This window comes from Chiloscyllium punctatum, chromosome 40 (assembly GCF_047496795.1).
Source record: "Chiloscyllium punctatum isolate Juve2018m chromosome 40, sChiPun1.3, whole genome shotgun sequence".
NCBI lineage: Eukaryota > Metazoa > Chordata > Chondrichthyes > Orectolobiformes > Hemiscylliidae > Chiloscyllium > Chiloscyllium punctatum.
The window spans coordinates 12,514,482-12,529,382 of NC_092778.1; the positions used below are offsets into that span (position 1 = coordinate 12,514,482).

At 43.3% G+C, this 14,901-nt stretch overlaps 1 protein-coding gene across 1 annotated transcript in view; it reads right to left on the minus strand.

Moving 5' to 3' along the window:
• radil (Ras association and DIL domains) overlaps window positions 1-8,216 on the minus strand; it is a 121,633-nt gene extending 113,417 nt beyond the window's left edge. Inside the window, exons 1-3 of the mRNA XM_072559303.1 lie at window positions 8,125-8,216; window positions 6,783-6,931; window positions 3,311-3,867 (exon numbers count right to left, since the gene is read on the minus strand). Of these exons, the coding sequence (XP_072415404.1) occupies window positions 3,311-3,842 (532 nt within the window). The 5' untranslated portion in view covers window positions 3,843-3,867; window positions 6,783-6,931; window positions 8,125-8,216. The remainder of the gene's footprint in view (window positions 1-3,310; window positions 3,868-6,782; window positions 6,932-8,124) is intronic.
• Between the last annotated feature and the right edge of the window lie 6,685 nt (window positions 8,217-14,901).

Genomic DNA, 14,901 nt, shown 5'->3' on the forward strand with positions numbered 1-14,901 from the left:
CGCCAAGCTGGGAATTTGTGTTGCAGACATTTCGTCCCCTGTCTAGGTGACATCCTCAGTGCTTGGGAGCCTCCTGTGAAGCACTTCTGTGATCTTTCCTCTGGCATTTGTAGTGGTTTGAATCTGCTGCTTCCGGTTGTCAGTTCCAGCTGTCTGTTGCAGTGGTCGGTATATTGGGTCCAGGTCGATGTGCTTATTGATTGAGTCTGTGGATGAGCGCCATGCCTCTAGGAATTCCCTGGCTGTTCTCTGTTTGGCTTGTCCTATAATAGTAGCGTTGTCCCAGTCGAACTCATGTTGCTTGTCATCTGTGTGTGTGGCTACTAAGAATAGCTGGTCGTGTCGTTTCGTGGCTAGTTGGTGTTCATGGATGCGGATCGTTAGCTGTCTTCCTGTTTGTCTTATGTAGTGTTTTGTGCAGTCCTTGCATGGGATTTTGTACACTACCGTGGTTTTTCTCATGTTGGGTATCGGGTCCGTCGTTCTGGTGAGTTGTTATCTGAGAGTGGCTGTTGGTTTGTGTGCTGTTATGAGTCCTAGTGGTCACAGTAGTCTGGCTGTCAGTTCAGAAATGCTCTTGATGTATGGTAGTGTGGCTAGTCCTTTGGGTTGCGGCATGTCCTCGTTCCGTTGTCTTTCCCTTAGGCATCTGTTGATGAAATTGCGTGGGTATGCGTTTTTGGCGAATACATTGTATAGGTGTTCTTCTTCCTCTTTTTGAAGTTCTAGTGTGCTGCAGTGTGTTGTGGCCCTTTTGAATAGTGTCTTGATGCAACTTCTTTTGTGTGTGGTTGGGTGGTTGCTTTTGTAGTTCAGGATTTGGTCTGTGTGTGTGGCTTTCCTGTATACCTTTGTGGTGAATTCTCCATTCGGTGTTCTCTGTACCATCACGTCTAGGAATGGGAGTTGGTTGCCTTTTTCTTTCTCTCTAGTGAATCGGATTCCTGTGAGTGTGGCGTTGATGATCCGGTGTGTGTTCTCTATTTCTGTGTTTTTAATGATTACAAAGGTGTCATCCACATATCTGACCCAGAAAAGAAATTGTGCGCCAAAAATCGTTAATTTCAAAAACCACCAATCAGGAATGGACCCAGACCATAGAACAGGCCATCATCATAGGACAGAACAGGACCACACACCATAAAAAAAAGCACTAAAAGAAAAAATGGCCAAATTAGCACACAACAGAGAGGACACCACAACCCATACCTAGGTTAGAAACCTCTCCCACAGACAGCTCACAGACACAGAAGGAACAATACTAGCCAAGGGACTCAACTATAACCACAGGGACGCCAAGACAGCAGACTTCCTAGCAGCACTAGAATGCACACTCAGGAACAATAGACTGACAGAAGAGACACAACAAACAGTGAGACAAAGTATCATACCTCTGATAACAAGGAAAAGACAAACACCTAACCTCAACACCAAGGAGAGGGAAGCACTAAAATCACTAAGAAACGATAAGAACATAATCATACTACCAGCAGACAAAGGCAGAATGACGTCACCCTGGACAAAGCAGACTACATCCAAAAAGCGCAACAACTACTTGCAAATACCAACACCTACCAAAAGAGGGAGTTTGACCCCACCCCACAGCTCACCAATAGGATAAACAACACACTGAGGAACCTGCAAAAAAATGGACAAAAAACCAGGTTTGACCTCCAGAGAATGAAACCCGAAAGCAACAACACCCCCAGATTCTATGGACTACCCAAAGTGCACAAACCAGACATCCCACTCAGACCCATAGTATCACTACCAAGGACACCATCACACAAACTGGCTAAAGAACTACAGCAGAAACTGAAACACCTGATCAGCGGATCCAGACACTCTATACAATCAACACAGGAATTCTTGGACATCATCAGAAATATACATATAGAAACCATGGTCTCATTCGATATAATGGCACTGTTCACCTCTATCCCTAGCCAGAGAATAAAAAGCCAACCTGCTGGACATACAGAACAGACAACAGGACGTTGAACCTATCAACAAAGACTGCATACTCAAACTACTGGACCTGTGCCTTACAACACACTTCACATTCAACAACCAAGTATATGAACAAATCAATGGCACACCCATCTCTGGACTCATAGCAGAATCGGTAATGCAAAGATTAGAACAAACAGTCTTACCGCAAATTCAACCCAAACTCTGGGTCAGATATGTAGATGATACCTTTGTAATCATTAAAAACACAGAAATAGAGAACACACACCAGATCATCAACGCCACACTCACAGGAATCCAATTCACTAGAGAGGGAGAAAAAGACAACCAACTCCCATTCCTAGACGTGATGGTACAGAGAACACCGAATGGAGAATTCACCACAGAGGTATACAGGAAAGCCACACACACAGACCAAGTCCTGAACTACGAAAACAACCACCCCAACACACACAAAAGAAGTTGCATCGAGACACTATTCAAAAGGGCCACAACACACTGCAGTACACCAGAACTGCAAAAAGAGGAAGAAGGACACCTCTACAATGTATTCGCCAAAAACAAATACCTGCGCAATTTCATCAACAGATGCCTAAGGGAAAGACAACGGAACGAGGACATGCCGCAACCCAAAGGACTAGCCACACTACCATACATCAAGAGCATTTCTGAACTGACAGCTAGACTACTGTGACCACTAGGACTCAGAACAGTACACAAACCAACAGCCACTCTCAGACAACTCACCAGGACGACGGACCCGATACCTAGCATGAGAAAAACCAAGGTAGTGTACAAACTCCCATGCAAGGACTGCACAAAACACTACATAGGACAAACAGGAAGACAGCTAACGTTCCGCATCCATGAACACCAACTAGCCACGAAACGACATGACCAGCTATCCTTAGTAGCCACACACGCAGACGACAAGCAACATGAGTTCGACTGGGACAACACTACTATTATAGGACAAGCCAAACAGAGAACAGCTAGGGAATTCCTAGAGGCATGGCATTCATCCACAGATTCAATCAATAAGCACATCGACCTGGACCCAATATACCGACCACTGCAACAGACAGCTGGAACTGACAACCGGAAGCAGCAGATTCAGACCACAACAAATGCCGGAGGAAAGATCACAGAAGCACTTCACAGGAGGCTCCCAAGCACTGAGGATGTCACCTAGACAGAGGACGAAATGTCTGCAACACAAATTCCCAGCTCAGCAAACAGAACCACAACAACGAGCACCCGAGCTACAAATCTTCTCGCAAACTTTAGATACCACAAGTCCCTAAAATACTCTAAAGGAAATGCATGCACCAGGCTTTACCTGCAGTTGTTGTGTCTTTCTCCTGAGCAGCCATCGCCTCCACCTCAGCTCGTCTTCGAAGTTCGAATCTTCTGGCAAATCCCTCCTTGGGTTTCCATAGATCTTGAAGAAGCAGTGGCTTTTCATTATCCCCCAAGGCTCGGAGACACTCTGTCTGCCAGTGTTTGTCTATTCCCTCAAACCTTCCAATCACATCACACAATAGGTACTCAGTGGCAGACTTCCTGCTTACAGCGTAGCGCTCAAGGGCTTCTTTGACCAACTCCTGGGCACTCGACCGTGGCGTAGCCAGGACGCTTTTGTAGTTTGTGCCACTGCTAATTTCATTGCCAAAGATCTTGAGTATACCAGGAGTTGACAGCTGGATGGAGAGCTCTGAAGGGTTATCCATTTGATTAGTTGGGCTATCGGTCACAGAATGTCGCTCACGGTAGCTTAGCTTCCGATACAGAACCTGTGAGAAAGCCCGGCTCTGCCTCTTTAGTTTGTTCTTTGATGCTTGGGCCATAGTTGTTGATGACTCGTAAAACATGCTGTCAGATATATGAGATCTGAAACTTAAGAAATACAGAAATAGAGACAAATGAGCACTCCAGTGTTATCAAAGACAATTTTATAGATTTCATAGACGATTCCCAATCAATTTGATTTGATTGATTAATGCAGCTATCCAAATTATGTCACACGTTTTCCTAAATCTTGTGAGATCTAGTTCTGTAGCTGCACATAAAGCTCTGAAATTTGTGGACTTGACTCCACTCCAATATATCATCAAAAATGTATCTAATCAATAAATAAAGAATAATGGGCCAAAAATATGTTTATCAGACATAGAGACCTGAGGCGCAGCATGTGTCCAGCCAATGTGCAAAAGCTAAAAGGATCAGTAGCCAAACTGTGCAAAGATTATAAAGACAGGCCAATTTTGACGGTATTAGGCAACAACTTTCGAAAGCTGATTAGGGGCAAATGTTCACGAGTAAAGGGATGGCTGGAAAATGGGAAGCCTTCAGAAATGAGATAACGAGAATCCAGAGAAAGTATATTCCTGGTAGGGTGAAAGAAAAGGCTGGGAGGTATAGGGAATGCTGGATGACTAAAGAAATTGAGGGTTTGGTTAAGAAAAAGAAGGAAGCATATGTCAGGTATAGATGGGATAGATTGAGTGAATCCTTAGAAGAGTATGAAGGCAGTAGAAGCATTCTTAAGAGGGAAATCAGGAGGGCAAAAAGGGGACATGAGATAGCTTTGGCAAATAGAATTAAGCAGAATCCAAAGGGTTTTCACAAATAAATTAAGGACAAAAGGGTAACTAGGGAGAGAATAGGGTCCTTCAAAGATCAGCAAGGCAGCCTTTGTGTGGAGCTGCAGAAAATGGGGGAAGATACTAAATGAGTAATGTTCATCAGTATTTACTGTGGAAAAGAATATGGAAGATATAGAATGTAGGGAAACAGATGGTGACACCTTGCAAAATGTCCATATTACAGAGGAGGAAGTGCTGGATGTCTTGATAAATACCCAGGACATGATCAGGTGTACCCTAGAACTCTGTGGGAAGCTAGAGAAGTGATTGCTGAGCCTCTTGCTGAGATATTTGTATCATCGATAGTCACAGGTGAGGTGCCAGAATACTGGAGGTTGGCTAACGTGGTGCCACTGTTTAAGAAGAGTGGTAAGGACAAGCCAGGGAACTATAGACCAGTGAGCCTGACATCGGTGGTAAGTTGTTGGAGGAAATCCTGAGGGACAGGATGTACATGTATTTGAAAAGGCAAGGACTGATTAGGGGTAGTCAACATGGCTTTGTGCATGGGAAATCATGTCTCACAAACTTGATTGAGTTTTTTGAAGAAGTAACAAAGAGGATTGATGAGGGCAGAGTGATAGATGTGATCTATATGGACTTCAGAAAGGTGTTCGACAAGGTTCCCCATGGGAGACTGATTAGCAAGATTAGGTCTCATGGAATACAGGGAGAACTAGCTATTTGGATGCAGAACTGGCTCAAAAGGTAGAAGACAGAGGGTGGTGGTGGAGGGTTGTTTTTCAGACTGGAGACCTGTGACCAGTGGAGTGCCACAAGGATCGGTGCTGGGTCCTCTACTTTTTGTCATTTACATAAATGATTTGGATGCAAGCATAAGAGATACAGTTAGTATGTTTGCAGATGACACCAAAATTGGAGGTGTAGTGGACAGCGAAGAGGGTTACCTCAGATTACAACAGGATCTTGACCAGATGGGTCAAAGGGCTGAGAAGGGTAGCTGGAGTTTAATTCAGATAAATGTGAGGTGCTGTATTTTGGGAAAGCAAATTTTAGCAGGACTTATACACTTAATGTTAAGGTCCTAGGGAGTGTTGCTGAACAAAGAGACCTTGGAGTGCAGGTTCATAGCTCCTTGAAAGTGGAGTCACAGGTAGATAGGATAGTGAAGGCGGCGTTTGGTATGCTTTCCTTTATTGGTCAGAATACTGAGTACAGGAGTTGGGAGAAAGTGAGGACTGCAGATGCTGGAGATTAGAGCTGAAAAATATGTTGCTGGAAAAGGGCTTATGCCTGAAACATCGATTCTCCTGCTCCTTTGATGCTGCCTGACCTGCTGCACTTTTCCAGCAATACATTTTTCAGTACAGGATTTGGGAGGTCATGTTGTGGCTGTACAGGACATTGGTTAGGCCACTGTTGAAAAATTGCGTGCAATTCTAGTCTCCTTCCTATCGGAAAGATGTTGTGAAACTTGAAAGGGTTCAGAAAAGATTTACAAGGATGTTGCCAGGGTTGGAGAATTTGAGCTGTGGGGAGAGGCTGAACAGGCTGGGGCTGTTTTCCATGGAGCTTCGGAGGCTGAGGGGTGACCTTATAGATGTTTACAAAATGACGAAGGGCATGAATAGGGTAAATAGACAAAGTCTTTTCCCTGGAGTCGGAGAGTCCAGAACTAGAGGGCATAGGTCATAGAATCATAGAGACGTACAGCATGGAAATAGACCCTTCGGTCCAACTCGTCCACGCCAACCAGATATCCCAACCCAATCTAGTCCCACCTGCCAGCACCCGGCCCAGCTCCCTCAAAACCCTTCCTATTCATATACCCATCCAAGTGCATTTTAAATGTTGCAATTGTACCAACCTCCACCACTTCCGCTGGCAGCTCATTCCATACAGGTAGCACCCTCTGTGTGAAAAGCTTGCCCCTTAGGTCTCAAGCTGCCCCAACTAAACTAATCCCAATTGTCTACATCCCTCCAAATATTTCCAATTCATGTACCTGTCCAAATGTCTTTGAATATTGTAACTATACCTGCACCTGCATCTGCACTTCCTCTGGCAGTTCATTCCACATACAAACCATCCTCTGTATGAAAATGTTGCCCCTCAGGTCTCTTTTAAATCTTCCTCTTTTCACCTGAAAAATATACCCCCTAGTTTTGAACTCACCCACCCAAGAGAAAGCCCTTTGCTACTTACCTTATCTGTGCACCTCATGATTTTATAAACTTCTATAAGGTCACGCCTCAACCTTCTATGCTCCAGTGGGAAGATGTTCCAGACTATCCTTATAACTTAAGTCCTTCAGTCCTAGCAATATCTTAGTGCTGGCAATCTTCGAACGATTCCTGTATAAAGTATTAACAATTTCATCATGGGATAAAATTGGAAGTCTAATCCTGTTCTAATCTATTGTCAATTCGTTCTGGAGTTTTCAGTAACATTTATCAATAGCAATCAAGAGTTTGAAAATTGATTATTTCATCTTCCCAAATCTGGCATCTTCAGTTGGAACTATGGCCAAATTGGAAGAATGATAATTAATAGTGATAATTTTTTCAGACTTTGTCCACTCTGATTGAACGCTTAATAAACCCTTTAATTATGTAACCCCAATTATTTAAGTAATGCATAGCTTAAAACGAACAATACTTGTTACTATTTGATCTTGGCGATCATGTTGCATATGGGAACGGCTTAAGATGAATTGTCAATAAATGTCTGGCAGACCCGACCTTCTGCAGATGCCACCTCGGCGTTTAGCGGTGAATAGCTTGTTCCTATAAAATCACTTTCTCTGGAGGCGGTGCATGAGCACACAACTATCCTTCCCTTCATTAAGTAACATTGACACGTTTAAGGGGGGGGGGGGTAAAATATTGTCCAAGAATATATTGCATAATGAGCTTTGCAACATAATGAGGACTTTGGGGACAGAAGCAGCTTGAAAACTGAACGAAATCATCCCTTCAGTGAAACCCTGCGCGCCTTCCAAATGATTTCTCCCATTGGTCTGCGGTAAAATCAAAGGGAATAAGACAGCACAAAAGTGCATAAAATCCGCAAAGCATACGGCATTAACTTTTAAACCTCTCTCTCTCTCTGAGGATGCAGGGTAGAGGCTGCCTCTCGTTTCTCTGCAAGTTTTGGAGAGATTGAAGCCGCATTTCCATCTGTTTGAAAGGCGGTTTCCCATAGCAACGGGCCAAGCCATTTCTCTCCAGCCTCTTCATTCTCCTCTTAACTATCCATCTTCCTCTTCTTTCACTCCTGTCACTTTCTCCTTTTCCCTCCCTCCTCCCTTTATCAAATCCCCCCTTTGCCCTTTTTTATTTTTCCCCTCATTCTTCCCATTTTTAAAAAATCTGCTGCTATTTCATTTATTTTCAGCCTTTTATTATTTAAACCCAGACTTTGCATCTTGTCCTCCCTCTAATAACCTTCTGTTCTTTATCTTCTCTCCTGGTTTTTTTTGTGTGGGGGGGGGAAGAGGCTTCACCCCTTTCTTGCCCCCTGTCACCCACCCACACTCCATCCTTACCTCTTTCCTTGTCTTTTCCACCCAATGAAATGCGCGTTGCAGGTTTTTGTTTTCTTTTATGTTCTCAGTCTCTCCAGGTTCATTCCGACCGCCGACCGCCTCTCCTTCCCTCAGACCCCCAGGTGACCGATTCAAAGCCGGGCATCCCGAGCGCTGACGGAAAGGCCCGAACACTCCCCGAGCGCCGCGGCCCCGCCACCAGCCGGGAGCTGACGGAAAGGCCCGAACATTCCCCGAGCGCCGCGGTCCGTCCGCCCGCCCAGCCGAGCGCTGACGGAAAGGCCCGAACGTTACGGTCCGCCCGCCCAGCCGGGCGGTGACGGAAAGGCCCGAACACTCCCCGAACGCCGCGTCCACCCAGCCGGGCGGTGACGGAAAGGCCCGAACACTCCCCGAGCGCTCCCGTCCTCCCTCCAGCAGGGCGGGAAAGATCAGGGGGTCCAGGTGGTCGGGTTTCCCTTCGGCCCGCACCGCCATCTATGGGTGAAATTGGTTCATTGCTGTGTTTCATTCAGACGGAGGAGGCCATTCGGTCCATTGTATTCTGCCATTGGAAATAATTATCTCACTAACCCCACTCCTTCGTATGTTAATCCAAATTTCTTAGTCCTGGTTTCTTCTGACAATGACTGACTGGCAACACTCAAAATGTCTTTTCCATTTCTTTGCTGGGAGTGCAGAGACGTTTTAATGGCTGTTGTCAAAGCATAACATTGACATCATGTTAGTCCCTACATTCAGATGTCAGGTTATCTGGATTGCTGTGAGCAGTTTTGGTTCCCTTTCTTAAGGAAAAGTGTTGTTTCGTTGGCGGCAGTTCAGAGAACGTTCACTAGGATGATCATTGGTATGAAGGGATTGTCATAAGAGCAAATGTTAAAGAGGTTGGGAGTCAACACATTGGAATTTGGAAGAATGAGAAGTGATCTCATTGAAATATTGAGGATCCTTAAAGGGCTTGACAGAGTAATTGCTACAGAGAGCTGTGAGGGCTTTTAAGGCTGAGATAGATGCTTGATCAATAGGGGAATCAAGGATTACAGGGAAAGGGAAGGAAAGTGGACATGAGGAATGTTGGATCATCCGTGATCCTATTGAATGGCGGAGCAGGCTTGAGGAGCAAAGTGGCCTATTCCTCTTTTTTTTAATTGTCTTAGGCCACTAACACACACAAAGGAGGGGTTATGGTCAGTCTTTAACCCTGGAAAGAGATGGCTCCCTGCTTAGACAATGACCTGAAGTCAAGCTCTCAACATCTATTCCTTAATAGTCTTTCCACTTGTCTTTTTTCATAAAATGGAACTATTGAATAAAAAAACAGGGAATTTATGGTAAAACTTTATAAAGCTTTAGTTAGGTCATGATAAACATGTGGCATTTTGTTAAAGTCACTATGATTCAGAAAGGAAAAGAGGGTGCGATGAAGATTTACTTAAGATGAAGGAATTTAGCTACAAATTTAGGTTGAAGAAACGGGATTGTTTTCTTGTAACAAATGAAACTGAGAATACAGTTAGTAGAGATGTTCAAGATGATGACAAATATAAATATGATAAAGTAAGAAAGGACTAGAGGATTGAGACTTAAGGTTTGGAAAAGAGGTGCAGAGGGATGCACGGAAGAGCTTTCTTTTACGGAGCAAATGGTTAGACCCTGGGATTTGTGGTATATGAGGGTTTTGAAAGGCTATGGTCAATGATTACAAGAGGAAATTGAATGGGTGGGAGGAAAATAGAGTTGCAGAGGGTCTGATACAATTATTGAAGTTGGAGTCAGAGCTGGGTCGGGTGCGGGTGGAGTGGGCCCACCGGGTTGCTGTGCCCCGCCCAGTTCTAGTCCGACTTCAATGTTATTAAGAAAAACAAATGCTCCTAGAGGCCTCCAGAGTCTTGGGGAAAGATCCCCAGGCCATGATATACAAGGGCTCCAAGATAATGCTATTCCAGGACTTCTCTCCAGTTGTGGTCTGCAAGAGGAGGGCATTCGATGAGGCGAAGAAGCGTCTGAGATACTTAAATATTCAATACTTCATGCGATATTGGGCAAGGCTGCGCTTCAGCCATGGAGGATCCGTACATAACTTTGGATCACCAGAGGAAGTAAAAGCATTCTTGGACTCTTACGAATAGACTGCGGGACTTGAACTGTATGGATAACAACTTTATTTTGCCCCCCCTTTGTTTACCCTTCTTTCTTTCTCCATCTTTCTTTTACTTATCTTTCCCTGGGAGTGGTGGGGGGGCTTGTTCTTTACTCTTTCTTTGGTCTCCTTTTAATAGCTCGTGCGGCTTATTTGATTTGTAGGGGAGGTGTTTTCTAGAGCGGAGTTTTCTTTTTTCTTATTCTTTAGTTGCATAATACTTGCTGGGATTGTAATTTTGTAATTTTATATATTTCTATTTTGTATTTTTTTTAAACATACCTTGGTGTTGGTGTGGGGGAAGGGGTGGGTCACTCACTTTTAACTCCTGTTTTATAAGACACTTGAATTTATTTACTCCATTTTGTAATGCCTGGGCCGCGGGCAGGTCCCTAGTGGGAGAGGTTATGGTGGGTTTATTGATAGGCAGTTATGCCCCCTGGGAGCAAGGGGGAAAGTCTCCTTACAAATATGCTTTCCGTTATTTTTATTTAGGAGCAGTTCTTAATTGTGTTGATTTAAAAGTTTTAAAGAGCTTTTTTTATTTGTGAATTTTCTGTGGTCTTTATTCAATGCCATATGGGTGGGGCTCTCCCTCCTGGGGGGTCTTGGGCTTGCCTGGACGATCATGGCTAGCTATTCACTTCACTGGTGCAGCTGGAATGTCAAGGGGAGCCATTCTTATTCAGAAGAATCTCCCTTTCCAAATGTTAAGCCAGATAAAAGATGAGTCTGGACAATATATATTGATCAAAGCCCTAATACACAGAGAGGAATATGGGATTTTGAATCTTTAGTGTCCCCTGGCACACCCTTTTAAATTTGTAATGGAAGCGTTCTCTAAGTTAATGGCGTTTGGAGTCTGCCATATAATTATAGGGGGAGATTTTAACTGTGTTATTGACCCAGAGATGGATAGGATACTTAGAAGCACTACAAGTATATCTCTGAGATCTAGACAGTTGGTGGATCTGAACAAGGAGCTAGGACTAGTTGATGTGTGGAGGTGTCTTCATCCCCAGGGTAGAGACTTTACTTTCTACTCTAACCCACACAAGTGCCATACCAGAATTGATATGTTTTTTGTCCCCTCGACCCTTTTGAATTCGATACTGTCCTGTATAATAGGTAATATAACTATTTCTGATCATGCCGCAATATATATGGAAGTTAAGACTAAGGATGATGGGATAGGCCCCCAACATTGGCTTATGGATCCTTTTTATTGAAGGATAGCAAATTTATAAAGTATTTTTCACAGGAATTCTAAACCTTCTGGGAAATTAATTCAAGTACGGCTAGTAATCCTTCAATGATGTGGGAGACCACTAAGGCATATGCTCGAGGCTTGATTATCTCATATTCTCCGACCCGGAATAGACAAAAGGGAGAACAACAGTGCCTGCTCGAGGCTCGCTTGAAGGCAGCTGAGATGGCGTATGTTGATAGACCCTCCATTACTGAGCTACAAAGGATCACAGCCCTTAGGGCAGCCTTGAATACCACACTTATCCAAACAGCAAAGAGGGAAATATTATTCGCAAAGCAGAGATTATTTGAATATGGCGACAAGCCTGGCAGATATTAGTGTACATTGTCAAAAAGAAAAAGGCTCCCCAAGCCATTACGTCCATTAGAGAAAGTGCTGGTACCCCGACTTGTGATCGTAAAAAGATCAATACAGCCTTTAGAAAGTTCTATACTGAATTGTATAAGTCGCAGGACTGTGAGGATAGAACTGGGAAGATGGGAGTCCTTCTTTAAAAATTTGGCCCTTCCGGGCCTAACCTCAGAGCAGGTGTCGATCTTGAATGTCCCCTTGACAACCCAGGAAGTACAGGACGTGGTTAGGCAGCTTCAGAGTGGCAAAGCACCTGGGCCAGATGGATTTCTGGTTGAGTTCTATAAAGAATTTATTGGGGAAACTGGCTAGGCCACTCTTAGATATGTAGAATTACTCACACAGTCAGGGCTGCCTCCCGCCTTCGTTGAAAGAAGCAAATAATTCTCTCATTCTTAAGAAGGGAAAGGCCCCAGAGATTGCTCTTTGTATAGACCCATATCCTTGTTAAATGCGGATTTTAAAATTCTTTCAATAATGTTAGCATTAAGACTGGAGAGGGTTTTACCATTCAATCTAAAAGAGGACCAGACGGGGTTTATATAGGGTCGCAGGTCAACTAATAACATTAGAAGGGTCTTAACTATGATACAAGCCTGTCAACAGGGAACAATACCGGGTTTAGTTGTCTCCTTAGATGCAGAGAAGGCATTTGATTGGGTAGGATGGCCATATCTTCTTTATACGTTGGAAAGGTTCAGTGTTGGAGAGGTCTTTACTAAATGGGTTACAGTATTATATAATGATCCCAAAGCAACGGTGATCACCAACAGGTTAAGTTCGGATAGCTTTAGCGTTGACAGGGGCTTTTGTCAGGGATGTCCTCTTTCACCATTATTATTTACGCTAGTGATTGAACCACTAGCAGAAGCTATACAAACTGACCCTAATATAATGGCTCCGAGGGTTGGATCGGGCAAGCACAAAATTACTCTCTATGCAGATGATGTCCTCTTTTTATTAAGTGATCCTTTGACATTCGTGCCCCGCTTAATTCAAGTGGTCAATTTATTCAGTATGTTCTCAGGTTACAAACTCAATTTTATGAAATCGGAGGCCATGCTGGTGGGAGACCTTGCCAGAATATCTAATTTAATGAACGGATCTTGCTTTCCCTTTTGGTGGTCACCAGAAGGTTTTCTGTATTTAGGTATTTTTATCACTCCAGTATTTGGTCAGCTATATAAAGCCAATTACGTACACTTAGTAGAGAAAATAAGGCAGGACCTTCAACGCTGGGGAGATCTCCCAATATCATGGCTAGGCAGAGTGGCCTTAGTTAAGATGAATATCCTATCTCGTCTTCTATATCCTATGAGAGTGCTCCCCTTGATGCTGCTGCGACAGGCGCTGTGTAAGCTTTATGGTTGGCTCGGCTCCTTTATTTGGAATCATAGACGGCCCCTTATCAATTAGAAAAGCTGCAGCTTGCACAAGCAAGGGGAGGATTGGCCTTTCCAGATTTCAGGAGGTACCAATTGAGCTCCTTATTGTCTTATGTCTCTTGTGACCCCCCAATCAATCTGGTTAGATATTGAGACCTCCCAAGCAAAATGTCCCCTCATCAATCTATTATTTATGGACAAGATGAGAGCTATTATGGACTATCGTAAAATTCTTATTGTACTAAATACAATTAAAGCCTGAAGGACAATGCAACAAGATGAGGGTAATCTGCAAAAAACCTCGCCTTATACCCCTATAGTGGAAGCAGCGGGATTTCACCCAGGGCTGACAGATGCTACATTTAAAACTTGGGAGTCCAGAGGTATCTCCTGTTTGGGAGACCTGTTGGATGGGAGGTTGTTGGAAAGGAGAGTGCTATGGCCGATGGGGTCACCCTCGGTCAGTAATCTTTATCACTCACTATACAATAAGGTCTCGACAGGACGTGGAACGACTATATAAAACCCGGAATCAAGAATTAGGATTGGAAATCTCTTTGGAAATGTGGGAGGATGTCTGGGAAAATGCCAGAAAGATCTCAACCTGTAACAGAACTCAGGCTACTCAATTAAAGATACTCCACAAGGCTCCATAAGATACTTCATGGCACCTGAACGACTCGCAAAATTCAAGGCAGGAGCATCCCCAATGTGTCTGAAATGTAAAATAAAAGTTGACACTCTCATGCACTATCCGTGGACATGCCATAAGATCCGTAGGTCTTGGGATAGGGTAGCAAATGCCTTAACAGAGATTTTGGGTACGGAGGTTAGATCAGATCCAATGTCCCTACTTTTAGGCTCTCCAAATTTTCCCTCCCTGAATATATACGGGAGGAAATTATTTGCTATGCTCTCCTTTTGTGCAAGGAAAAATATTTTAATGAATTTAGTGAAAAGGCCCTCCAGGACTTTCAAACTGGCACAGGATAATCATGGAATATATCCCCCTTGACCTCCTCACAAATATGGTGCACCAAAAAATGGAATTATTTTATAAAACATGACAGCTCTTTTTGAGCTACATCGACACAGATATTTCAGCCATATTGTTCGGGGCTTTTGTTTAGCTGTGGTTCTGGCTGGTTCAGGAGCCCCTGGGAGGTGGAATCCCGTATAAATACAGGTTCTGTTATGACTTGATGTAAATCTATTTTGAGCATGTATCAAGTTATTTAATGACTTTGTTGTTTATTGTTAGTAATTTTTGATACCCTGTGTTTTGGTTGTTTGTAGAATAGATTAGTAATTAGTTGGGTTTTTTTCTGTGTTTTTTATTTATTTAATTTTATATTGGTGCTGTTATTATATTGTAAAGTGAAATACTCTTGTTTGTATTATTTTTGTAATTTTGTAAAAAAAATGTTTAAAATTTTCTTTTTTCAACAATAATGGCTATAAAAAAAACCCAAAAATTGTTTTCAGCCCATTCACAAAACAGACAGAAGACAAACATAGAGGATAAATAAAAGAAAATAACAAAACTGGCCAGATTACTGAAGTGATTTTCTCAATGTGTGGTTCCACAGGCATAGATAATGGTTTCTTGGTTGACTTTCTTAAAATGTCAA